Source organism: Drosophila rhopaloa, unplaced genomic scaffold (genome assembly GCF_018152115.1).
Source record: "Drosophila rhopaloa isolate 14029-0021.01 unplaced genomic scaffold, ASM1815211v1 contig_163, whole genome shotgun sequence".
Classification (NCBI taxonomy): domain Eukaryota; kingdom Metazoa; phylum Arthropoda; class Insecta; order Diptera; family Drosophilidae; genus Drosophila; species Drosophila rhopaloa.
This window is the reverse complement of record NW_025335043.1, coordinates 14,449,016-14,474,104: the sequence shown is the minus strand read 5'-3', so window position 1 is coordinate 14,474,104 and position 25,089 is coordinate 14,449,016. Positions and strand designations below refer to the sequence as shown.

At 43.5% G+C, this 25,089-nt stretch overlaps 8 protein-coding genes across 11 annotated transcripts in view; 3 read left to right on the top strand and 5 right to left on the bottom strand.

Annotated features, from left to right (window-relative positions):
• LOC108038744 (regulating synaptic membrane exocytosis protein 1) overlaps positions 1–3,949 on the top strand; it is a 69,012-nt gene extending 65,063 nt beyond the window's left edge. The window contains 2 exon segments of the mRNA XM_044458239.1: positions 793–954; positions 1,765–3,949. Coding sequence (XP_044314174.1) covers positions 793–954; positions 1,765–1,956 — 354 coding nt within the window. The 3' untranslated portion in view covers positions 1,957–3,949.
• A 19-nt stretch (positions 3,950–3,968) lies between these two features.
• Positions 3,969–6,158, bottom strand: LOC108053509. Its single transcript, XM_017136197.2, is given in 4 exon segments — positions 3,969–5,536; positions 5,601–5,789; positions 5,853–5,950; positions 5,953–6,158. Coding segments are annotated over 4 exon segments (1,713 nt in total). The 5' UTR covers positions 6,152–6,158; the 3' UTR covers positions 3,969–4,309.
• A 26-nt stretch (positions 6,159–6,184) lies between these two features.
• LOC108040297 (snurportin-1) lies at positions 6,185–7,421 on the bottom strand. Its single transcript, XM_017117710.2, has one exon. It carries the CDS (start codon positions 7,371–7,373, stop codon positions 6,318–6,320), a length of 1,056 nt encoding a protein of 351 aa, XP_016973199.1. The 5' UTR covers positions 7,374–7,421; the 3' UTR covers positions 6,185–6,317.
• A 666-nt stretch (positions 7,422–8,087) lies between these two features.
• Positions 8,088–9,733, top strand: LOC108053542 (probable proline--tRNA ligase, mitochondrial). 3 transcript variants are annotated; one of them, XM_017136238.2, is made up of 4 exons: positions 8,088–8,261; positions 8,318–8,569; positions 8,631–8,892; positions 8,952–9,733. In XM_017136238.2, exons 1-4 carry the CDS (start codon positions 8,169–8,171, stop codon positions 9,731–9,733), a joined length of 1,389 nt encoding a protein of 462 aa, XP_016991727.2. In that variant the 5' UTR covers positions 8,088–8,168. The 3 variants fall into 3 exon arrangements, with proteins under 3 accessions (XP_016991727.2, XP_044313986.1, XP_044313985.1); XM_044458051.1 differs by lacking the exon at positions 8,952–9,733 and having other exon boundaries at positions 8,318–8,573; positions 8,631–8,844; XM_044458050.1 differs by lacking the exon at positions 8,088–8,261 and having other exon boundaries at positions 8,482–8,573.
• On the bottom strand, positions 9,712–12,173 carry LOC108053527. 2 transcript variants are annotated; one of them, XM_017136220.2, is made up of 6 exons: positions 12,093–12,173; positions 11,643–11,824; positions 11,450–11,573; positions 10,915–11,076; positions 10,723–10,856; positions 9,712–10,666 (listed from the first exon to the last, which is right to left on the bottom strand). In XM_017136220.2, exons 2-6 carry the CDS (start codon positions 11,703–11,705, stop codon positions 9,836–9,838), a joined length of 1,314 nt encoding a protein of 437 aa, XP_016991709.1. In that variant the 5' UTR covers positions 11,706–11,824; positions 12,093–12,173; the 3' UTR covers positions 9,712–9,835. The 2 variants fall into 2 exon arrangements, with proteins under 2 accessions (XP_016991709.1, XP_016991717.1); XM_017136228.2 differs by having other exon boundaries at positions 12,070–12,166.
• Positions 12,174–13,742: 1,569 nt separating this feature from the next.
• Positions 13,743–15,234, bottom strand: LOC108053552. The gene is made up of 2 exons (XM_017136249.2): positions 15,102–15,234; positions 13,743–14,740 (listed from the first exon to the last, which is right to left on the bottom strand). The coding sequence occupies exons 1-2, from the start codon at positions 15,129–15,131 to the stop codon at positions 13,850–13,852; spliced, it is 921 nt and encodes a 306-aa protein (XP_016991738.1). The 5' UTR covers positions 15,132–15,234; the 3' UTR covers positions 13,743–13,849.
• Positions 15,235–17,607: 2,373 nt separating this feature from the next.
• On the top strand, positions 17,608–19,090 carry LOC108053492. Its single transcript, XM_017136176.2, has 2 exons — positions 17,608–17,849; positions 18,396–19,090. The coding sequence occupies exons 1-2, from the start codon at positions 17,698–17,700 to the stop codon at positions 18,862–18,864; spliced, it is 621 nt and encodes a 206-aa protein (XP_016991665.1). The 5' UTR covers positions 17,608–17,697; the 3' UTR covers positions 18,865–19,090.
• Positions 19,091–19,286: 196 nt separating this feature from the next.
• On the bottom strand, positions 19,287–24,499 carry LOC108053486. Its single transcript, XM_017136159.2, has 6 exons — positions 22,094–24,499; positions 21,774–22,031; positions 21,279–21,524; positions 21,036–21,215; positions 20,578–20,926; positions 19,287–20,220 (listed from the first exon to the last, which is right to left on the bottom strand). The coding sequence occupies exons 1-6, from the start codon at positions 24,497–24,499 to the stop codon at positions 20,216–20,218; spliced, it is 3,444 nt and encodes a 1,147-aa protein (XP_016991648.2). The 3' UTR covers positions 19,287–20,215.
• Between the last annotated feature and the right edge of the window lie 590 nt (positions 24,500–25,089).

Sequence of the window (25,089 nt, the reverse complement as noted above, 5' to 3'; positions counted from 1 at the left end):
AAGCCCTGTTTTTTCGAGTTTATATTTTTGCAATTTTGGCCATCAAAAACATATATTTCAACACACATTTGATTTTTTGCCAAAATTGGGCCAAAATAAAATTTTTTAGCTGAGAATACCAATCCCAAAACCAACCAATCCCAAAACCAACCATTTCCAAGAGTTTTCATTAAAAAACTGAAAAATTTAGCTGTTTTTTCTGGATTTTGGCTATCAAAAACATATATTTAAGACACAGTTTTTAAGCGTTTTTTGTTGTAATTTTGCCAAAATGGGACGCACAGCCAAAAGAATTACTGTTTTGTGCAGCTGAGAACCAATACAATCAATTCCAGGTGGATTTGGTAAATTTTATTTTTTGACCGATTTTCGCATTTTTTATAAGGGGTAACACTTGATTTTTTGCCAATTTTGGGCCAAAATAAAAATTTTTAGCTGAGAATACCAATCGATTGGAAATTTTATTAAGAATTCAACGAGGTATGACATTCCTAGATTCGACCATTATTTCCAAGAGTTTTTATTATAAAACTGAAAAATCGAGGTCATTTTTACCGGTCTTTAGCCATCAAAAACATATATATTTTTTGAATTATGATTTTTTGTGAAAATTGTCAAAAGAATGCATTTGTTTAGTTGTGAAAGCCAATCGATTGGCATAAACACAAGAATTCATGAACCAGATATTGCAATAGGAATGTGGTTGCTAGCTGGCTCCTGGTTATGGAGTCTTTGGAACATGCCATCATACGCACATATTTTATGGCCCCTTTTACTATCCCTCGTTTTCAGCTAATCTGCGCCCGTAATATTGTCAACGAGGACTGCGAGACTCCGCCGGATACGTACGTGAAGTGCTACATCAAGGACGGGGACCGGCTGCGGCACAAGAAGAAAACGCGGGTGGTGCGCCACGCGGCGGAGCCCCTCTACCGGCAGACCATTAAGTACCAGGTGAGCAAATGGCCATTGTTGTAGCGCCTGGCAGGTGACGATGATGATGATGACCATGATACCGCGATGCTGACCATGGCCACCAGGATGTTATTACCTCCTGCCTGCATTGTAATGCGATTAATGGCTGCTGGGCGACCCGCATCGAGGAGGCCAAATTCCGCGACCAGTGGGTAGCTGGTGGCCCAGAATTAACCCTCTGTATGCCAATATCCGTTTTTTAACAAAAATAATAGGTCCCCAACAGAAATCACTTTCAATCTTCTTTGATTTTCATAATAAATAAATCCAAGAAAATTTAAGCAATAATTATTTTTAAAATTTGTATAGGCTTTAATTCATTTAACGTTGTTAATTCACTTCTCATTGTAAAATATATATTCAAGCATTTTTTTAATTTATGTGAATTAATTGCATACTTTTTAAAGACTACATTAATTATGTTCCAATTTATAGATCTTTGGTTTGATATAAGTCGCTTGAAAAATGTAAAAGTTTTCTACTATACAAAGATTTAAAAAATTAAAAGTCCACAGGTTGATTTCATTTTCACTTGCGCTTAACTTGGAAAAATTCCCGTGACCACCTAAAATATATAAAATCTACTCTAGTTGATTATTATTTATTTTTGTATTGATCCAAATGAATGTTTTAAAATGTGAAGTAAGTAAACTCACCCATTGGTATACAGAGGGTTAACCTATCACAGATGGATGCGCCCCGTTGGGCACGCGCCATATTTTTATTGGTGGCCATGTAATTACCCAAACGAACAGCGAATAACGATAACGAATTTCCATGCAAATACAGAGCTCGGACGTCTTTGGTCGGAACATCGTCATCATGGTGTGGCAGCGGTGCGTGGGCTTCGAGCACAACCAGGGATTGGGTGGCACGGAGGTGAACCTGGACAAGGTGAGCATCGGGCAGCCCATCAACGGATGGTATCCACTATTCCCGATGCACAGCTACGGCGGCTCCGACTCGGACAACTCTCCCTGACCGAACAACCCAGCAGTCATCCCAATCCACAGGCAGTGCCGGAATCCCAAGGAGTCGGAGATTACGTCACTGCAAGCTCAATTTGTTAGCGCCTAAGATATGGACACCGTATATATATTGATATATTGTTACCCCGACATATCCCCCATTAAGGCATTACGTCCCCTGTATGTATTAGTTATAGTCAAATGAGCTTAGCACGGGCTGGCAGGTGGAATCGGTCGGGTTATGTTACACTAAATACCATATACCATATATAATACATTCGTGGTGAGAGAGCTTTGTAAGTAAGGTACACAGGTAAGGCAGCACTAAATCGGGGAAAACCAATATCAGACAGCACAATAATGAGGAATCAGAGTACCAGAAGCATATATACACACGCTTATATATTTTTGCTTGTTGTGTTTGTGAAAGTTTAATGTAGTTCGCATTTGAAAGTGAGGAATGGAGATTGGAGAATGGAAGCGAAACGGGCACCAAAACAATAATGTTGAAATTTCGAGGCAACGAAGAGAGAGGGATTTAAAGCTTGCTAGCTAACCAAGACATATATCCGAATAAGTGTTAATTAAATGTTGCGCCAATAAAACCAAATAGGCTAGCCCCAACTATCTGAACAGCTGAAAACCCCGCCAAGGTTTCAACTGCTCCACAAACACGAAATCCGAACTTCTAAAAAAAAGGATCTATAAATCTGAGGCTCTAACAATCTGATTATCTACAAATTGAATAACCCAAAATTTGAAAATCTAAAAACTGAACGAAAGATATCTAGTTTAAATCGACAATCTTTGTGGGTGTGTGCTTGTGTGGATGTGAGAATTGAGTGCGATTAAAGCGTGATTAAGACGAATTTACTGTAGTCATTTTATGGTAGGGCATTGATTGCAACACAGCAGATTAAAGACACCCCCTCTTCCTATTTTTCCCCACATTTCCACCCGTTTTTCAAACTCTCCAGACGCTTTTAGCAGCCACACAAAAACAGGACAATCTCGTGTAATGAAAAAAAGTGAAAAATTTACATTTTCGGAACTTGTGTATAAATCTAATATCTAATATCTTATATCAACGTTCAGCCTAACGACTTGGAGTTTCAAACTAAAGTTACAAACACATAGATTTATTTATACAACGCTTACACTTGAGTCGTATTGCCTAGAGTACTTAAGCTGCAGCAAAGATTGTGGAACTTTTACTGTCCTAAACACTTTTAACGCCAGTTACGGTACCTAAAAATGTCCTTAAGCTGAGAACCATTTCTTGTGTGAAAGCTTAACGACTCTTTAACCGTTACGGCAACTATATAGTCTCTATATCTGTATCTGTATCTGTTTCAAGGGCAGCTGCGGGCTTTTCTTATTGTTAGATGTTGCTTTAAAAAAAACCCTAAGAAAAATACTTAGTACCAGATAATCCATTGTTGTATCTTGTAAGTACTTGGTAGTTGTCAAGGTAGTCAGGGTAAAAGTGGAACACACAAAGATATTCCTGTTTCTTCGGTTGGCTAATTACTCTTCACAATCTGGCTGTTGTTTTATATACGTAGTTGGGTAACGAAAACTAAAATGGTTGTGCTATCTCAAAATTAAAACTACTTACTAATGTTCAGCGCGTTGAACTGCTGCTATCAACTACTCTTAGGTATTTTTGGTCTTTTCTACTAAACTCTTAACTCTAATCCTACGACTACTATTACTTATTGTACTTGGCCGAATGTTGGTATCGAGTACTTTGAATACTGTAAAAATGACACCATATCAGCGTGTAGCGTTGGGCAGGAACAGGAATCTGGGGAGGATTGCGCTTTAAAAGTGCAGAGTGGGCTATAGCAAGGCTTATAAGAACACAAATCTACTACTTGTTAAAATAATAATTAGCCATTACCTGCGTACACTATGTAAAACAATATACACAGATGTGAACTATATGAATATGAACGTACATATTATAAATATATATTATTATATTTAAAATAACTGTAGAAAAACCAAAAGAGACCCACATTATATGTATATCAAATTGAGTTTCAATAAACATCAAATATTTATTTGAAATTGTCTATGATTGTGGGAGGGTTTAGGTGGCATATACGAATAAACAACCTACAAGTCAACAATTTAGGCAAACAATTTTTGACATTCTACGGGTTATAAAAAATTAATTAAAAAAATTTAAGGATACCTTATTTAAACTTCAATCATTTATTAATGCTATTCGTGCTAACGCAGCATAAAACAAAATTTAAAGAAACAAAAGTGTGTTACAAGTTTTTGATTTAAAATATATAGAATAAAGCAGTTTTAGTTGGTAACTCCTTGGCAAAATAACCAAATCTAATTGACTCGTCTTAATTTCTAAATTTTCCGATGGTGTTGGGAGCAGAATTTCCTGGAGGAGCTGCTCCCACAACAGCTCCTCCGTTGTTCAGTAGCGCCGTAAGTGTGGCATGCGAGGAACTAAGCGTGGAACTGGCAACCAGCTTGGTCTTTAGCGGCGTTGTGGTACTGCCCACCACTTGACCCTGCAGGCAAGGAGTTGGCGATGCAGCCGGCAGTTCTTTAAGCACCACTTCTTCAGCCGGCGGCGTGGCTACCTGTTGTTGCTGCGGCTGTTGCTGCTGTTGTTGCTGACCTGAAGCGCCCTGGAGCAGGGCATTTCTCAAATGACTGTTGTTGGCATTTCCCGATTGCTGCTGGCTGGGCATAATGTACGAGTTGGTTATAAGCCCACGGCTCTTGATATTCAGATCAACAAAGAATAGCCTCATTTTGTGTATCATGGCATCAGTGACACTAAAAGTAAGCATCATGCTGAGATCAATGTTGGTTTTGTGGCGATACAGTTCATGGGTCTGCTGCAGCCGGCAGACTTCATCGTGGATAAGAAATAGGAACCGAGAACTGCGATTCTCGGCGGGAATAATGCCTCGAGTGGCCAGCCACTCCCTGTCCTCACCATCTGGCAGATATCGTATCAATTCCGGGTGCTTGCTGGCCAATCGCTCCTTGCCGTCGGTGCCAAAGCCAAAGGCCAGATTGGCCTGCACATCCAGCACGAACTTGGTGGTGGTCGAGATCTGTGCTGTGTTCCAAAATATCTGCCTGCGCACGGGAGTGGGCAGGGTTCCACCCACCAGCGGAGTCACCGTTGAGCGATGCTGCTGTTGCTGTTGGTTTTGTGCCTGATTTGGTTCCTGCTGTTGCTGCAGAGGCTGAACTGTTTGCAACTCCGGTTGTTGAGGTGGCAAAATTTGTGCAGCAGGTTGTTGGTTCTGGATTGGCAACTGGTTGGCCGTGGTCGCCGTGCAGGGCATGGGTTTGGTGGCCACAAAGCCGGTGTTTCCAGCAAATACTTTGTTAATTGGGTTAATCTCCTGCTTGGCTGTGCGTTTGAGTGCCAAGCGCTGCTGTTCTGAGGCTCCAGGCACCAAGCGATGCTGGCGCACAAAGTTCGTGTACTGAGCCTTGGCATTCTCCAACAAAGCACATGATGACATCTTCTGCAGCGTTTCCTCATTCACCGAATGCTGACCAAGATTCTCCTTGATATTGCCAAAGGCGGGCTTAAAGAAGTTCTGGTTTAAGTAAACAAAAGCAAAATTAGATAAGGTTTACACCCCAAAACCGTCTTTAACATACTTGCATATAACGTTTGATTATCTCATTGACCTCCGCATCGAAGGTTTGCTGTACACTAATCCTCAGAAGTTCCAGAGCTCTCATGGCCGACTCCGCACTGCCGCCACTTTCCGTGTTGTGTGAACCACCGAGTCGTTGGCGAATGCGTTGCAACATGTTCTCCGCCATTTCTGGAGTGGTAACATATTTCTGGGTTGCACAAAAATACAAACTTAGCAACGGGGATGGATAAATAAACTTTTAATTACCGACCTGCGAGGACTCCGCATCCGAGGATGTGGACTCGCCCAGCAGCGACAACGTGATTGTGTTGTTTTCTGCAGTCGCATCCTTGTCCGCCGGTTTTCTCCCCCCTCCACTGGACTGGCCACCCGAGTGTCCATCGAATGAGTGGTTTGATTGGAGCAGTCGGAGTCATCTGAGGAGGAGTTTGCTGCCTGCAGTTGCATGCCCGGAGAAGAACGCTGCTGCACTTCGTTCGCTGATGTGTTGTTAGTGTTTAAGGAACCCCCCACATCGGTGGGAATTTTCCAACTTCGCTGAATGACCATTTTTGGTTAAATATGTTTTTAGCAATTTAATAGTTTGGTTTGCTGATTATGGGCTGGCCGCAATCTGGGCTGGTTTTCCTGGGCGCGAGCTGAGGCCGTTTGTCCAGGGCAGCGTTTTCAAAGCGCCTGCGCAGGAAAGCCACCCCCACACCGCCACCCATTTCGCTTAGCAGACATCAGCTGTCGGCGGTTCCGCACAGTCCATGTCGAATTCCCCGAGCTCCAGACGCCGCTGATGATCGAGGACTCCTTTCAGGCTGGCAAACTCATCGCTATCAGCTTCCTCCTCCGCTTCCATTGTGTTATGCTGCGACTCTTGCACATTAGCTGCCTTTTTCTGCTCCTTGAATTGCTTTCTCTGCTCTGCTAGTTTGCGGTCGAACTCGTCCATGTAATGAAGAGCCTGGCTTGACTGGTAGTCCTCTGGAGATGTGTAAGATGAATTTACGGGTAGACCTAGCAAATCCTGCATCATAAAGGGGAATAGCCAGCAAACCAAGGGTGTGACTTGGCACACATAACTAGAATCTTTGTGATAGAACAGGAAACCATCTAAAGGAGGCTTGTTTTCCGGGAAAATGGGGTATTTTTGCAGGACCTGCTCCACAGCAGAGGTGTCCTCGAAGTCGTGGTGATCTAGTAGGACAAATGGCTTCTCGTTGTGCTCGCCAATCTTGGCAAAATCGTTCTCTTCGAAGCGAGCGCGCAGCCAATAGAAACGGAAGGATGCCTGGCAATCCTGCAAATTCTGCTGACCAAAGGAGATGGCATCCAACACATAGAAGGTGTCTGCATCCTCCACGTAAACGCAGTCAAGGACTGTTTGGGACTTTTGCAGCTGCCAATCGCCGGGCAGAGAAGATCGCATCTCCATGAACATCCAGCCGCTTTTGGAATACGCTTTTGTGATCCCACTGCTGGCCACCACAAGGCATCTTTTGCCCGTGGGACAGGGAACCAGCAGCCACTCGTTGAGATCCTCGGGCTTGTGGCGCAACCACTCGGAAAGTTGTGGTCTCCAGGGGATTCCCTTCTGGTGGCCGGCACGTTTTCTGCTTTTCTTCTTTGCCTGCGTTTTCCCGGTCTTTTGCAGGGGGCGGGAGTCATCCTGTTCCTGCTGGCGGCGCAGCTTCTGTTGCTTAAGAAGGTCCTTTTGGCGCCGCCTTTGCTGCTCGCCTATATCCAGACCCTTTTTGTACAAGTCCTGAAAACTCAAATTCATTTTGAAGTGAGTTATAATATATTATTCCCAAATACTAGTGTTGGAAAGGGCAAAAACCCGGCTAGTTATGGAATGTTTTAGGGATGGGGGAGCGACGTCAGCTGCGTGACGTTAAAATAAATCAAAACATAATAAAAAATAAATATTAAAAAGTTAGGTACTTGTATATAATAAACGTATAGGTTAGCGCTATATAATTAATTCATTTTATATATTATTTTGTTGTTCTTAACTACTTGTATTAATAATGGAAAAATGATTTCTTAGATTGAATTTGTATTCATAGTTCTTACAAAAAATAAAAATCCCATTATGATACATTTTTTTTTTGTTTTATTTTAGTATCACGATTTTATAAGCCTCTAAGATTATTTTGTGCAGATGTCTACGACCATTTACCATTAAATATTGCTCTTCATTTCAGGCCAGAAATAATATGATTATTCATTTTATTTTAACTATTAAATTTTTATTTTTTATATATCTCTATGTCCAAGCTGATCACTTATAATTGTATAATATACTTATCATAGTTTATACCAATCATATAAACCATAAAATCAAAACTAAGAAGGCACTTAAAATGTTATTTTATTACAGCCAATTATCGAAGTCTTTCAGCTTAGCACCCTTGATATTTTTCACTGAATCGAGTGTTTACTGTGACACATTTTCTAGGAATATTTCATTTTCCAACTGTGGTCACACTGGCCATTAGCATTTATTGTTTTGCATTTTATTTACCGGCGTTTTTATAAGTTAACAACTAGCTAACTAACTAAACTAAATAAAAAGATGAATAAAGCCTCTCGACTTTTCTGTCCGGCTCTAGTTACACCCAAAAATGCGGTGGTCAAGCAGACGGAGCAACTGTCTCGCAGCCAAAAGGTAAAATGCAGGTGTTACGAAAGAAGAAGTATTACTTAAGTCTAATAATTTAACAGCTCTTGACTGAACTGGGATTGGTGAAATCGGGCAGTAATGGCACCTACCAGATAATGCCCATGGCCCAGAGATCGGTGGACAAGATGATTGACTTGGTTCAAAGAAACATGCTACTGGCTGGTGGTCAGAAGATCACCCTGCCCATTTTAACGCCCACAAATCTTTGGAAAAAGACAGGGCGACTCGATGGGGACATCTCCGAGTTCTACATGGTGCGGGATCGCAGTGGCAAGCAGTTCCTCATGAGTCCAGTGAGTGAGTGGGTAGATATCCCAATTCCCGATTCAATTCTAATTATCTTTCCATGATTAGACCCACGAGGAGGCAGTCACGGCCATGCTGGCCACCACTTCACCCATTTCCTATCGCCAGCTGCCCTTGAGGCTTTACCAAATCGGTCCCAAGTTCCGGGATGAGCTAAAAACACGATTTGGCTTGATGCGAGCCAAGGAATTCCTAATGAAGGACATGTACTCGTTTGATGTTTCCGAGGAAACAGCCAGAGAAACGTATTCCATAGTCAGTGCTGCCTATGATAGGTTGTTCAAACAGCTGGAGGTTCCCTTTGTTAAGGGTCGGTATAACTACAATTTAAAAAGGTTAATAGAGATAATAATCTAAAACAATTTTTAGTGAATGCCGCTACGGGAATGATGGGAGGCAGTGTATCCCACGAGTACCACTATATATCGCCCGTTGGCGAGGACACCCTGCTGCAGTGCAGCTCTTGTGGCTTTGCTGGCAACTCTGAAGTCCTGGATGTCAAACCAGGATCACCAGTTTCCTGTCCAAGTTGTAAAGGCTCAGATTTAAAAGAAGTTCGAGGAGTTGAGGTGGCGCACACCTTTTTGTTGGGAGACAAGTACTCCAAGCCCTTGGGTGCTACCTTTCTAAACACCTCTGGCAAGCCACAATCCCTTGTAATGGGCTGCTATGGAATTGGAATCAGCAGGGTTATAGCTGCTGCTCTGGAGGTGCTCTCTTCGGAACAAGAACTTCATTGGCCAAGACTCCTAGCGCCCTACGATGTGTGTTTAATAGGACCCAAACAGGGCAGCAAGGAGCAGCCCGCAGCGGAGGTGATCGAGAATGAGCTGCTATTACAAGTAGGAGAACTTTGTGGCCAACAGGAGCTGCTCCACGATGATCGCAAGGAACTAACGATAGGCAAACGTTTGCTGGAAGCCAAGCGGCTGGGCCATCCGCTCATCATAGTAGTGGGTGCAAAGGCTGCTCATCAGGGATCGCCCAAACTGGAAGTGCACCTCAGCAAAGGTGAAAAACTTGAACTAGACATTAATGAAGCCCTAAAGCTTATAGCGGATTATAGCCAGCACAAAGAGAGTCTTCTGAAGGGAATATTTCCCCAAGACACACAAGAAAGAATAAGCGATTCAGTTGGCCATCAGCTTTAGCTTTATGCAATAAAGTTAACAATAACACAAAACTTTTCACAACCGCGCATCCAGGCTGATTAACCACAAATCAGCTCCGAGCTGCATCCACTACTTTATGCACTAGTGATCCGCATAGTCGGGTTCCGGGATCTGCGGATAGATCTGCACCTGCAGATTCGGCTTGCGTGGCGGCGGTGGAGGTTTGGTCACCATGCTAGTGTAAGACCAAGGCATCTGGTTGCGCAGCTCCTCGCTGACACGTGGGTTAACTGGAGCCGGATACATCTCGCTGTAGCGAGTGTTCAGCGGCGAAGTCACTGCCAATTGTTGGACCGCCGGTGAAGGAGCTCGAGGCGTTGGTGGTTCTGATGGTGGATAATTGAGACGATCGGGATGGGCCTCGGTGGTGCGATAGGTGTTGATGTCCGGCTGGGGAGAGACCACATCCCTCTGCTGGGGAACTTGCGGCGGCAGCACCATCACCGGCGACTGCAGAGTGGTGCGATCTCCGGGTGCATACGGCCGGGAGTCCTGACGCTGCACGCCCTGCTCCGAGGGAATGTAGATGGGCAGCGGCTTGGGGCGGATCTGCTCCGGATACTGGGGGCTTTCCTGCGGGGCCGAGGGCGGAATGGCCTGCACTAGAGTGGCCTCCACCACCGGTTGGACCACCGCAGGCACTGGCAGTGGAGTCGGCTGGCGGGTGGGAGCCTGACTCCTGCTCACCGCGGCTTTGGCGGCATTTTGCTGAGCCATTATACCGGACAAGGACAGACAGAAGCTGACTCCAATGATGTTCAACAGCCAGATGATGGCCACGCGGGTGGTGAGGCACAGCAACAAAATCGAGGGCGTCGAAAAGTAAACACCGAATGGCTCCATGACGCTCCAAACTTCACTGGCAGTATCAGTATATTTAACTCCAATGTAATTGAGTGCTTCTTGCATGGACTGAAATGGAAAGAATCATAATTTGTTCATAGGGTAAGGAGCATTACTTTTCTAACCGTAGTATGGGTTAAGTCGATTCCATGATACACTGAGGCCACCACATCGAGGATACTGCCTGCGAGAACGGATAAAAACCAGGGCCAATAGACCACTCCGGAGATCAGCTTGGTGGTGCGATTACACAAGGTGGCTGTAATGAATCCTTGGTTATTCATTTTAAAAACTAAAAACCCTCTTGAGATACTCACTAATTACCAGTACCGAAGTAGCTACCCAAAGTCCACTTACCACTGCATAGGTTATCATGAAAATGAATTCCCGGTTGGTTATGGCAAAGGACTTAGCCCAATCCATGTTTAAGTCCACTTGAATTTGGTTTACCTTCAGCACAGGATCACCACATTCCTGTTCTGTTATAAAAATATTTAATTGGAAATAAATGATTACAATAATTCTTTATCAAAAATGCCATTTTACTCTAAGAAATTGCCTTATTTTAGTTTAATATTCTAAACACAACTCCAGAATCAAAATCCTAGGTTTGGTTGATTTTTATTTCTAAAGATATTTAATGGAGAATAAGTTGTTACTTATGATGATTGAATGCACTAAGACCATAATGATAACTATAATTGATTTTTCAAAAAAATTTTAGTGTAGTAAATAATAGTTTCACTTTAAATAAATTAGTTCCTACCCGAAACTTATTTCTGATCACCTTGAAGCTTATCAATTTGGCTTCCTTTGGCACCTCTGAATTCAACTCATATTATAGTAACTCACCCGTAAAGTAAATCAGTTCCATAGCATATTTGAAGGGATTCTCGCTGAAGTCAGTAACCCCATCCGGACATTCCCGGAAGGTGATGCCCCAGATGGACAAGCCCAAATAGGCGACTCCCTGGACCTAGAGCACATGTTCGTGATTATAATGACTAACCGGAAAGGAATGTGGACAAATCTTTATGGTACTTACGAGTATGACAATCGCCATGAAGAGTATAAAGCACTTGGAAAAGCCAGTGCCCATGCTCGCCATCTTGATGTGTTTCTATACTATAACTATAGGATATTTGCTATTCCGGTTAATGGGTTGTGCAACCTGTGATCGCTGGGCCAGCCAATTGCCTACTCGATAAGACAACGCACGCTTTGGGGCTATAAATTCAATTTGAAATTACAATTCGTCAATGCGAGAGATATCTAATCAGCTTGATTAGTTTTTAGGGGGATTTTGCATATTGAATCGGGATAGCTCAATCATTCCTGGGCCAATTTCTTTGCTACACTTGAGGACGACTGTCTAATCTCTTCGATTGGATGAATCACAGGGGGAAATTACGTTGTCGTCACTTCAATAAAGTATACGCAATGTTGGCCATAAACAACAGAAAAACACTCACTAAATCACCAATCGTTATCTCACCGATGGAACTCAATTCGCGGCTTTTTCGGAGGTGAAAAATGGAAGGCGAAACGCATTCGCCGGCTGCCTCCTTTGGACTGAGCTCTTCCATCGAATGGCCATCGAGTCCGGGTCTCCAAAACGCTCCGCTCTTTTCAGAGCGATAAGATAAACCTAATGAAATTTTAAGGGTTACACCTGCTATCAAATACGGTGACTACCCAGATTGTGCCTTACAGTTGCACAATACCAAAAGTGCAAATATTTTGCTAATTTTGTAATACAAATTGAATGTGTTATCAAAAAGCTTTTCAGCTTTATCATTGGGAAAACATAGATATACAAAAGAGCAAATATGGGCGAACCTGCCCCCAGGTAGCTAAATAAATAAAGGTACACGACAGTAAGCAGGAACTAAAATTAAACTCACAGCTGATGGCGAGTTTATCAGAACGCGGACGACTGACTTATCAATTTTCTCGCTCACGTTGCGTATACTTGATACTCGGACTCTCAGCTTTTTGGCTCGTGAACTCAAAGCTATCATCTTTATAAGTTGTAAGTGATTGAGTGCGAGTGCAGGGGATTTCTTTATCGGAGGTGATTCATAATACACCTAATACAAAATTCATGAAAAATGTTTACTCCGTTAAACGAATTGATAAACGATGTTTACTTTTTGTAAATTCTGCCACTGAAAAATATAAGCTCGCCCCTCCAATTTAATTCACACCTCAAAATATTATTGAACCTACTACTACTACTATATATAATATTTATGGCTTCTAGGGTGTAACTTTTATTATCAAACCTAAATTTAAATGCTTCTGAAAAGAGGTAGGTCGAATTTATAGTTAAAAGTTGCCAAAGTATAACTTTATATTTAAGATTCTTTTCTGCATATCTTATTCTAATTTTTCTACTCATTTAGAAGTCTAAAATAGAACCCGACAACACGAGACAGGTACAATCATTATCTGCTTTATTCGGAAATTACCAATAAAATGTCAATTGATAAGGAAATACTAATAAAATTATTATACAAAATATATTAATTACTCAAAATAAAATGTTATTTATATATTTTTTAGTTTTGATAACATCTTGACAATATTACCTAATTTTTAAACATATGTAAAAATGCTTCTGAAATATAATCTAGAGAATCTAATTCCCATTAATTATAGGCGTTAAAGTTAGTTTGCCAAGTATTGTTAACTTTATCAAAACCAAATAAAATCGCACACCGCTTTCCCTACAATCGTATAATCAAAATGCAAACAATTGATTTGCAATTTGTTGACTAATGATGTTGGTCATCGTGCAATGAAGCTGATTAACACTTTGGGCCAAATATAAACACATCGATTGGATAGTTCAGCCCGCCAACAATTTGGCAATGTTTAATTAACCCAATTGAAGACCACATTTTGCAACGCGTTTCGTGAGAACCAGATAGTACAATTTGCTTTGCACAGATACTATATTTGCATACGGATGTGGGGTTTTCCCGTCGAAAATTCTGGGAAGGTTTTGGTTTCGGGTGAATCGTGCATGCTTGGGTGAACCGCTGGCTTCATTAGGGCCTGTGTTTAGCCGAGCAATTAGAGCCTCAAATTTGGCAGAGATCCCCGGCATGTGAATTGGGAATGCAAATAAAGAAGCCTCGGATCGGATCACATGACTTTAATTGAACTTGGCGTGTCATAAATATGTGAGTAGAGGGGGATGAGGGGCGAAGATGGACTACAACTAGTGGGTTCACAGGGTCGACTGGCTTAAACGCGAGCCGATAGGATGACGGGATCGGCCTCCACCTCGGCCACCTTCTCCTTGAGCTTCTCCTCGTCCTTCTTTAGCTTCTGGATGGGCTCCTCGGTGGTGGTGGAAGTGGTTGCCGAGGTGGAGCTGCTCACAATGGTCAAGATGGTGGTGGAGCTCTTGTCCACGTCCTCTTTTTCTGCAGCCTTAGTGGTGGTCTCCACCTTTGTGGAGGGCTCCTCCGTGGTACTCGCTGTGGAAGCGGATGCGGCAATGGCCACCGCCTCCTCCACACTCTCGATGGGAGCCGTGGACGTGATCGAGGTCTTGGTAATGCTAATCTTGGTCTGCTTGCCATCGCTGCTGTCGTTATTCGAGTCCTCCTTGATGGTGGCCGAGATCAGCTTGGTGTGGTGCACCTGGAAGGTGGGAATCAGCGGCAGAGCACCACCATTGTGTGGCTGAACGGACACATGGTCGATGATCAGGTGGGCGGGCACACCATCCTCACTATTCGGCACCTTCCTGGTGGTCTGAAGCAGAATCTTGCGGGCCAAGCCGTCGTCCGTCGACGAGGCATCCACATCTGGGGCCGGCGTGGACTCATCCGATCGCTTGGTCAGCGCGTGCTCCTCATCCTCTGTGACCTGAGCCGCGGCTTCGGGCTTCACCTCCTCCACCTCGCTTCCTGGGGCACTGGCCTGGTGGAGGCTCAACGCGGACTGGAACAGACTGTCCTCCAGATCTCCGATCAGGCCGTGGAACGAGATCTGCTTCAGCTCGGCATCGGGATTGGCCTGCACCTGCCGCTTGACCACTTCCTGTTTCTCCAACGGCTGGAAGCCCGAGAAGAGATCACCCAAATCGAAGGGCGCGGCCAAGGAGGAAACCGCCAGGGTCGCCAGCAACTAAAAAAGGAAAAGGATTTCAAAATTTAACAATGGATATAACAACATGATCCTAATAAATAGTTATAAAAAGTATCTTTAAAATGTATGTAGTTTATCCTATATTACTTTTAGGTCACAATGGTATCTTTAATTGTTTTTTTGATTTCAAGACATGAATTAGAATAGAAAATAATAAAAAATGTTCCAAAAATATATATAGTTGTTTCAATCGGGTTATGGTTTCATCAAGTGGATTATCAGAAAAAGAATCAAAATCATATTAGATTGAGGACTTTAATTAACAGAATGTATACTTTTTTTTTCGTTTGTAGGTCTCCCAACTGTACCATTTAATATTCCTTGATATATCAATACTCACGGTGGTTAGCAAAGTGCACTTCATGGCCATTGCTACTGGTGATTTAGTCCGGATGGGTTGAGTTGTGTTCAGCTCCAAGCTCAGATCGGAAATAAGTTTACCGCCCCGTGGCCAGCGAGTTTTTAAAGTTTTCCGGCGCTAGCCGAACGACCGATCGAAAGTTGCGGCTAAGCTTTGTAATTACGTTCAGTTAGCACTTAAGTCGCTTGGTTTGCCGAACTTGTTTTGGTGCCTGCGCGTGCTGCTCCCTCGATGTTTGGTCCCAAACCTATACTATTTTTTGATTCCTTCGTGTTCTGTTTGTTGTCCAGCTCCGAAATTTCGACACTGGCAAAAAAGAAGCTCTAAAAATGGAAGAAAATACAAAATTCAGCAAATTTATAATAATCTAATTTGAAATGACACTTTCATTAAAATTTTTTATAATTATAATAATAAATCACATTCATCATCATCTTCTAAAAACAGTATATTTCCGCTTCAACATCTAATCTAATTATCTGACTTAATTCGAAAACACTTTTCTGACGTTAGAACATCTTCACTGCAGTTTTTGATTCAAATATCCAAATTAATGCTAATGCTTTAAGCCTTCACGTGGCAGGGAATTTAGTTCAATTAGTTAAAATTGTAAATATATCCCAAGGATTCACAAATTGGAGATCGTAAAATGTGCTATATGACCCAGGAGTTTTTAAAACACACCTGAAAGCGTCGCTGTTGAATCCAAGTTGATTGTCCTAATTGTGGCAATTAACATATATCTACTAAAATAACGCCCAATTTAATTCCAAGAAGCCGATAAAAATAAAAACAAGATGAGTCTGGAGGCTTTAAAAGGCCAAAACAATCGGCGGAAAAAAGAAAACATGTCCAACACGCTATAAACCGCAAAATACTTACGAGGTATATTTATATATTTATGTGATGCTTCTGTATCCCTCAGATGACTGCACTTTGGACCACTTACAACTACGCCTCCTTAACACTTCATAATTAGAGCGGTCGCCATGAGATCACCTGGGCACAAAGTTGATATGCGAAATGTGCAAATTAATTTTGAAAATTTTCCGCTGAGACAAAAGGTTCATGCTCAGGTGAAAACTTGTTGAAGAAACGTGCCTGGAAACCGATTGGCCTCCATGTCGAAAAACCGCAAAACGTTTACTGCGGCTTCGATTCGCCGGAGAAAGACTGCAGCCCGAAAAAATATAGCCGAATCTGGGCAGTCATGAATGAAAGTCAAGATCGGGCTGGTTATGCCGGAGAATGGGCGGCTTTAAGCGGTTAACTCTAGTGCGAAATAACTTGAATACCCGGTGGGTAGTAAAAATCTAAAAAGTTTTTAATTTTTTTACAAATTTATGAGGCATTTGGCGGGGGATCTGCGCAATGTCTCCACCCTGAACACTAATTCTAGGTCTGAAAAATGCTAATTTCAGTACAGTCCAGATTCGGAATTATTGGATTTAAGAATAGTTTTTTTAAATGGTACATCTAATCTTCTTAGAAGTTAGAAACATTTTAAGTTTCAGATAAATTAAACTGAAGATTAATTTACGGTAATAAATTACAGGATAAATTATTTTATGTTATATTAAGTTATAGTTAGAAAGGTTTTATTTTGTATACAAGTTATACAAATAATAGCAATAAGTTAAATAACTTTGTAAAAAATTTGCAGGTGCTTCCTTTTAGTTTTACTTAAATTGATCATCACTTTTTCTTTTAAATTTCTTAAATGGTAATAAATGTCCACCAACAACGGTCTTTAAATAAATTAATCCTTCAAATAATCCGTTGTTTTCTGAAGATAGATTGTATTAAGGTAGAAAACGGTTTTAAGAATAGGTTTCTAGTTTCATGCAAATTGCCAAAGTTTGATATGTTCTTGTCACACCGGGCGTATGAGTATTATTAAAAGGTTAAAAAGCTCGCTTAGCATGTGATGAAGATAACTTTCACATTGCATACTAAATGCAAACGTTTCTGGACATTTTGCGGTCGAAGCACATGTCTACGTCAGCCGGGGCGTATGCGTAATATGGAAACTCACATCAATTGGCAGACGTGCGCGTGTCCAGGCCACATGCAATAATCCCGGCAAATGCGTCACTTAAGGTGCAATGTTTATAGACTTATTTTTGGCCAGGTTCGATGCGAGGAGTAAACAACATGGCGAGATTTGCGTAGGCAGCCCTTGCTTACCTGCGAATGGATCAATATTTGTGGGGATTCGACTCGGGGACAGTCCCTGAGACACGCTCCCAAAACGGGCACAATTAATTAGAGTCTGGGGCCCCGCGAAAACAATAGCCAGTCCAGCCGAAACGGAAGCCAACTCGGACTTGGTGCCTAGAAACTGGGGATGGAGACCCCGGAGAGTGGCAAACCTGTCGGCCAATTAACAGATGCCGATAATTACGCGGAATCGCGCCTCGCCAGCCGAAGCTCCATCGCTATAAAAGCGCCCCGATCTGCACTAATTACCTTTAAACGCGCGAAAGTCAAGCAAGGCACCGGAGCCACTATCCCAGAGCAGAGCTACAGCAGGCCGTCATCCCAAGCCTTCCAAAAGCCCAGCCTAATCCCAAAGATGCAGATCCACCAGGCTGTGTTTGGAGCCGCCGTGCTCGGCATGCTGTTGGCCATCGGAGGCTCGCTGCCCGTTTTGGATGTCAGCTCGGGCATCGACAACGCCACCATCGAGGAGCTGAGGGCCAGTGTTAACGATACCCCTAAGAATCTGTAAGTAAAAATGATCACATATATTTGTATTACATTTTTTACATCAAAGTTTTTAAGCACGAATTTCTAGAAGCCCCTTTGATTTATTAAAAAAATAAACCTTTAAAAAGTTTATTAAAAAATGTGTACCAACAACATAAGTTTTGAACTGTTATGTTAAAGTTTTGATATAGAAATATAAAATAGAAAATATTTCAATCAAAACTTAGAATAGAAATTTCCTAATATTTGTGATATTTATTATCACACCATACCATAGTATGATTTATGTTTAATTATGATTCATCATTAGCTTCAGAAATTACCATATATAAAAAAAAAACCCTCACACTTGAAATCCCATTCTAATATATTGATATTTCATAAAAATAGAAACCATTTTAGAACGCATTATAATTTATAGTTCTTTCCAATGATAAAAAAGTGTTAATTGACTATAAACAAAAAATATAGATATCTTTTTATATAGGGAAATAACCATAAAACAATCAATAGATATTATCAATGCTTAGAAAAGCTTTTAACTGGTTGTGTTCCCCTTTCTAGCTATGTGGTCAAGGCGGTGGTCTATGAGATTGGCATCCTGACGGAGGTGGGCGAGAATGACACCAGTTTCGAGAGCCAGGAGCGCGTGGACTTGACCTTCTACGACACGCACAGCAACAAGAGTCACATTGACCTGGGCAACATTCCACTGCCCATCCAGACGAACGTCACCGGCCAAGTGCTAACCGGAATTGCACCCGTGAACCTGGGTGCTTTCAGCAGCCCGCAAGAATTGCTGGAGACTTTGCCCCTGACCGGCAGCATTGTGAACATCACGCACAGCGACACCGCCTTCTACCAGCTGAGCAGATCCAACACCAGTGCTGCGGACAAGCCACAGATCCTGGATCAGGATGCGCTGGCCAAGCTCACGCATGCGGCCCAGCTGTTCCCGCCCTCCTCACAAATTGGCCAGTCCGTGCCCGTGAATCCGGCCACCGATAATGAGGTGACGGAACCTGAGGATTAGGGCGTACCTCCCCGGAATCTCATCGTGATGCAGTGCGTTGCTCTCCATACAACCTACAAATACGTATACTCTAGATCTACTTAGTTTTATGGCTTCACACACACTTAAGTACCTACAGTGCTAGAAAAGACTGGACGAGGACAGGCCTTGGTCACATCACAAGGTTGGAATTTCACTTTTCTATTGTAAAGTAAAAATAAATTTCGCATTAGTGCTAGGCAAATGAGGCGTCTGTCTTTCCAACTGGTGTTATCTGGTCTCCGGGCGGTGCGAGGTGGTCTCAATCGTCATGTGACTGGCGAATGCTAAAAGCATTCCGATCACTTCTCACCTCTGACGTCGGCGGAATGGATGATGGAGTGGATCCAAAAGTAAGAGGCCCGACTGGAACCCTCGCAATTGCAATGAAAATCTCTATCATCTTAGCATTTTATATTAACTAGGTTTTTAATTTTCTCATTTTCAGTTTGTTTGTTGGTTGGTAGGTTGTGTTGTGGTTTTACTTTATAACTGTAGTACATGGGGATTCTTAGGCGGTAATAGATGATATATACTTTAATATTAATAGATAATGTGTAATATAAATATAAGTTTAAACTTGTACACAAAAATTAAAATGTCGAACTACTCTCAGATCAGTTTAGAAGGGTCCTAGCCCATGCGCCTCGCTCCGAATTACTCCCGCATTGCCTCATCGACTAATCGCAAAAATAAACTAGAAGATTCGAAGAGAACGAAACAAAGTACGCCATTTACGTGGGCGGGGACCTATCAAAATGTATATACATACTGCAACACACATTTGGATAATCGTAATTTTCGTATAAATAGTTTAGTTTTTAACTAATTTACATAGTCATCATGCTGACGATGCGCTCTGGCGGCTTCTTCATAATATGCTTTAAATATAGTTAAATATATATGTATGTATGTGGTATATATTAGTAGTAGCTACAACTTCAACTTATGTGCACACTCCAAAACGTATGTAACTAAAATCCGTAACTAGTATCTCTATCTGTATCTATGCCGTTAGCGTTATGTGTATCGCGTATCCTGTAGCTGGTGTGTTAGTGATTAAACCGCACCAAGTACGGGCTACTTTAGTTTAGTCAGGGCTCGCAGGCCAACTGGCCAACATTCCGGCCTTCCAGTCTGCTCCTCCTCCTCATTCGCTTCGGTTTTTGTTTATACTCTTGCTCTTTATACAATTCGTCTTACAGAAGTAGAAGGGCGTGACCTTGGGGCGGCAAGGTCGCGTTCGGCTTAAAAACGAAACTATTTTAAAGCGCTGTTAATGCTGCAAACTTTGCGAGATTAGGTTTTTGGTTGATCCAACACGCTCTTTTCTTTAATCTGCGGATAAAGAATAAAATATATAAATATAAGCATGATTTACAGGTAATACATTATATTTTAAAAAGATAATAATTGTCTTGAAAAAATTCTTAGAATTTTTGTTTCATAAACAATTTAGTTTATGATATGATCAACCGCTTTTGCAATGGGTTATAATCGAAAAAGCCGTATTTTAGCTTTACGTAACTTAATAAAATTGATCGAATTCTTTTTTTTTCCAATAATCTTTTCAACGACTTCTTACATTAAAAAAAATGAAATACGTTAAATTTTAACTTTAAAATTGCGTTGAGTTGTCCAAAGATATCCGATTTGATTATTTTAGCTTTAATTCCGATCTGGATAATAACGAACCTATGACATGACTCTCCATATTTGTGATGCGTGGCTTCGATGCGGGCTGGGGTATGATGGTGATCTCATCGTTGATCTTAAGCGGCTTCAGCAGCGAGTCATTGGCCGCTCCCAACGAACTGCGCGACATCCCTGCTCCAGATCCGGACCCGCTGGATTGCGCGCTGTTCTTCTTGCTATCCATTGCCTTCCTGGCCACGGTACTGTGGGCGGTATAAACGTGTGTCTCGAACTGTTTGTACATGCCGAAGGTGGCCGTGCAAACGGTGCACTTGTAGGACAGGTGAGCGGGCTTTAGGGTCATGTGATGATCACGCGACACGTGATTCAGCAACTTCCATTGGTACATCTGCAGGGGAAAAGTCGCGGAATTAGAAATTACTCATTCAAGAGTCACATATAAGTGAGATAAGAGTTATAGCACTGTAACCCAGAGCTTAATTATCAGAAAAACGCACCCTTCCACAGACTGGACAGCGACCGGCATCCTTGCCCTTGTTGGCAGCCTCCTGCATGGAGCTTGTGACCAAACCATGAGAGCCCAGCAAATGCCTCTCTAATCCCTGATCCGTAAAGAACCGGAATTGACACTTTTGGCAATTCAATGGCGGCCTGTTGTAGATCATCTTGGGATGAATCTGTTTAAAAAAAATATTCATTAGCAAATGGGCAAACGGGGACAAATGGAAACTCAGCTGTACCTTCACTTTGTGCATCCACTGCATGTGGTTGCGCAGCTGTTCCAGATCCTTGATGTAGCCATCGCAGATCTCGCAGATGACAAACTGCGCCTTATTGTTGCCGCTGGGACTCTGGCCGGGCTTCATCCCTGCGGCCGCTTGAGGCGCCTTGCTGGACGAGGCTCCCGCTCCGGCGCCCACAGAGCTCTGTCGAGGTAATGGCGTTATCGAGATACTGGGCTGTCCGGCCATCGGCTTCTTGGACGCCTGAGTTAATAAACAGATAATTCGATTAAAACCGTTTTTTTTTTCAAGAAGTTTTTATACCCATTTGAGAAAAGGAAAGGATCTCTTATTAGAAATTTTACATATATTCAAATTTTAACATTCTAATAAATTTAAGTTATGTTAAATAACAACAACAAAATCTCAATGAATTTTTCTAAAAATAAGGCGATTAAAAAAAAAAATTAAATATATGTGTTCAAAGATTTTCAAAGTGGTATCTTAGCTTACCTGAACAAGCTGTCCTGCAGCCAACTGGTAACTGTTGGGCAACGATAGTCCTGCGTTCATAGAATTGCCTCCGCGGACAGGCGCCGGATTGCGCACCATGTTCTGTTTGGGCGGCTGTGGCGCTCGTTGCCTCATCTTGGCCGCATTCTGGGCGGCCAACGCCGCTGCCTGAAGATTATTCCTGGCCTGCGCCGCCGCCTGCTGTTGCTGAATATTGGCCAAAGCGGCCTTTTGTGCAGCCGCCTGCGCAGCCATTGCCTGAAATAGATTGAGTGGATTAACAGCTGATCCACATTGATCTAAGATATACAAACTCCTACCTGATAGGCTGTGGCCGTGCCCACTAGACCATGACGTGGCTTGATGCGCGGTATCTTGGCAGGTGCCTCCCAGTCGTTGGGTGGCGCCAGGTTCAACTCCGGCCGGAACTTCTTTGCGCAGACAGGCTGATGACGAGCCAGCTTCGCCTTGCCGTTGTCCTCGAAGCCGCAGTTGGGACACTGGTGGTAGGGCAGTGGCTTAATCAGGCGCGCCTTGATGTTGTGCACCGCCTCCATGTGGTAAACGATCTCCGTGGCGTTTCGGATCTCGAACGTGCAGAAATTGCACTTGTACAACACTCCGTTCATGTGCGGCGTCTCATAATGATTGGCCATGGCCATGGCCGATTCCGACTTGAAATTACAGAACTCGCAGCGCTTCATCCGGAACTTAAAGGGGGCGTTTTTCGTTTTGGAGGCCTGGAGATTGCCCGACAGTGCATTGATGGCCATCTCAAACTCTTTGGGGACTCCTTGCACCTGGGCCTTGCGCATCTTGCGCTTCTGCAAACGCAGTAGATCCGCCTGCACGAACTCCTGCACCAGGCCCACGCCAATGTCCATGAAGAACTTGCCCAACGGACTCTCAAAGTAGTTCTCCTGTCCAGGTTTGCTGCCTCCTGGATTGTTAAGCGCTAGTCCACCGGCTGTGGCCAAGGCAGCGGCGGGCTTGATGGCTACTTTAAGGGCACTCAGGTCGTCGTTTGCCTCCTTAATCAGCACCTTAGTGCGCACTCCGGACTCCGAGTCGTCGTCGTCGTCTTCGTCATCATCATCGTCGGACTGCTCCGACCAGGATTCGTCGTCGCCCCGCTTCTTCTTCTTTTTCTTGCTTCCCTCATCGCCCTGATCCGCCGGCTTGTCCTCCTTGTTCTGCTCGGTCATCATGTCGAACTCATCACCCTTGTCCGCCTCGGCTAAATCCTCAGCAGATAGCGCATACTTGGTCTCGATGGCCTTAACCACCTCGCAGATGTTTTCGTGCGGCGGCTTCTCATATATGTAGGGCACAATGAAAGAGGGCGCTTCTAGCACGAACATGTCGTCTGTAAGGCCAGGTAGCAGGTTGGCATTGTTAGTCATGCTGGGCAGTCCGGTCAGCGATAGCGTTGGCGGATTCAGTTGCACCGGGCTGGCACCAATGCCTCCCGCCATGGGAACCAGTTTGGGCGGCACTACTCCCAAATTGGTGGCAGCTCCCGTCACAGCATTCGTTATAGTAACCGGATATATGGAATCCCGTGGTCCCGGCATAGAGCTCGTACTGCCATCGTGGGGCATCAGCGAGCGGGCATCCTTGATGGTCAGCTGGCCCATTCCCGACGGCGTCGAACTGCGCTGCCTTTTGTGGCTGGGCTGCAGATGCAGATCGTCGAGGTCGCTCTTGCGTTTGCCGCTGGGCGAAATACTTGGAGGTGTGTCGTCTTCAATCACGACGCAGTCATCGTCGTCGTCATCGTCCTCATCCTCATGAACAGGAGGGGGCGGTGGTGTAGCCTTGACTACTGGCGATGATAGGGGAAGCTTCTTCACAGGCGGCGGTGGAGCTGGAGACTCTGTATCCGAGTCGGAGGCTATCAGCACTGCATCGTCGGAGGAATCACCACCGTTGGAGGGTGCCGGTTTGGCTGCCTTCTCAATAGGCTTTGCAGGCTCCTTGTGGTCCGTGAGATCCATTTCCTCGTCACTGTCCTCGTCCAGGTTGACCACTCCCCCATCGGAAGAGGCGACTGCCCCCATGGCCTCTGATAAGCTGGCCTGTCCGTTCTCTTTCTGTTTCGGGCTGGCGTCAAAGCCATTTTCCTTCTTTGACGTGGGCTCTTCCTCGTCGTCCTCTTCGCTAGGCTGGCTATCGTCACCGTCTAGATGGTTTTTTTTCCCGCTAACCAGCGCCTCCTCCTGAACTGTGGCTGCCCCTAGCGGATCTTCGGCCTCGCAACTGTTTTCCGCCGTGCTACCGATCTTCTCGGCCTCGTCTTCGTCCTCGGGCTCATGATCCACGTCCCCGTTAGTGGTGGCCTCTTCTTCGTCCTCCTCCTCATCCAGTTTTGGCTCTTTGGAGCTGCTGCTGGTGATCTGTGAGTCCTCGTCGTCGTTCTCCACTTCCTCGACTTCCTCGTTCTCTTCCACCTCCATTAACTCGTCGGGCGCTGGAGCTTGTGGAGAAGCCTGGGCCACATCCTCTTTGGAGATGTCCTTTTCACCAGTAGAGATGAGATCCAGTTTTTCCTTGGAGGGTAACTCCTCCTCATGCTCCTCAACCTGATTCTCCTCCCCCTCCGCTCTGTCCCGTTGCTCATCATTCACTGCTGATGTTTTCGACTGTTTTGGGGAACTTGATGCGCTGGCAAGCTTTGTCGTGGGCTCGACCACGCCCTCCGGCAAAACGACATCGACTTCAGTCATTTGAGGTCCGTTCTCTGCTCCGTGGAATGTGCCCAAGTCGGTTTATCTTCCAGCTGTTTGTGTTTCTGTAAGTCATATTGAAAGTAAAGAAAATTCTAAAGTCAGTTAAAGATCTTTTTTGAGAAAATTAAGGGGAGCTTCTTTTTAGACCAACCGGAAAAATTGGCACGTAAAAGAAAACTAAAGTATCAAAAAGCAACGAATGAGCAGCACAAAGCGCAGCGGGCAAAGAGTAAAAATAAAAAGAGCTAAAACTGCAGAAAGAAGGGGAAAGGGGCAAAGACAAAAGGCGAAAAATTAACAATCACCGAAAAATATTTGAAAATCTAGGTGAATTAAAAAAGGTGAATTTAAGAGAAGGCGGACCAAAAACAGAGAAGAGGAAGCAGCGGGAAGCGGGGGGAGTTGAAAGAATGGTTTAATACAAAATGGCTGCCATATTGGATTAAAACTAAATTTCAATTTAATATGTAATGCAAGTATGTAAATATTACACTGGAAGAAAAAATGAACAGGGCAAAGGAGTTATTATTTTCCGGAACATGTATGTAATTTATATACTTTGGCATAAACAAACACCGTTATATATA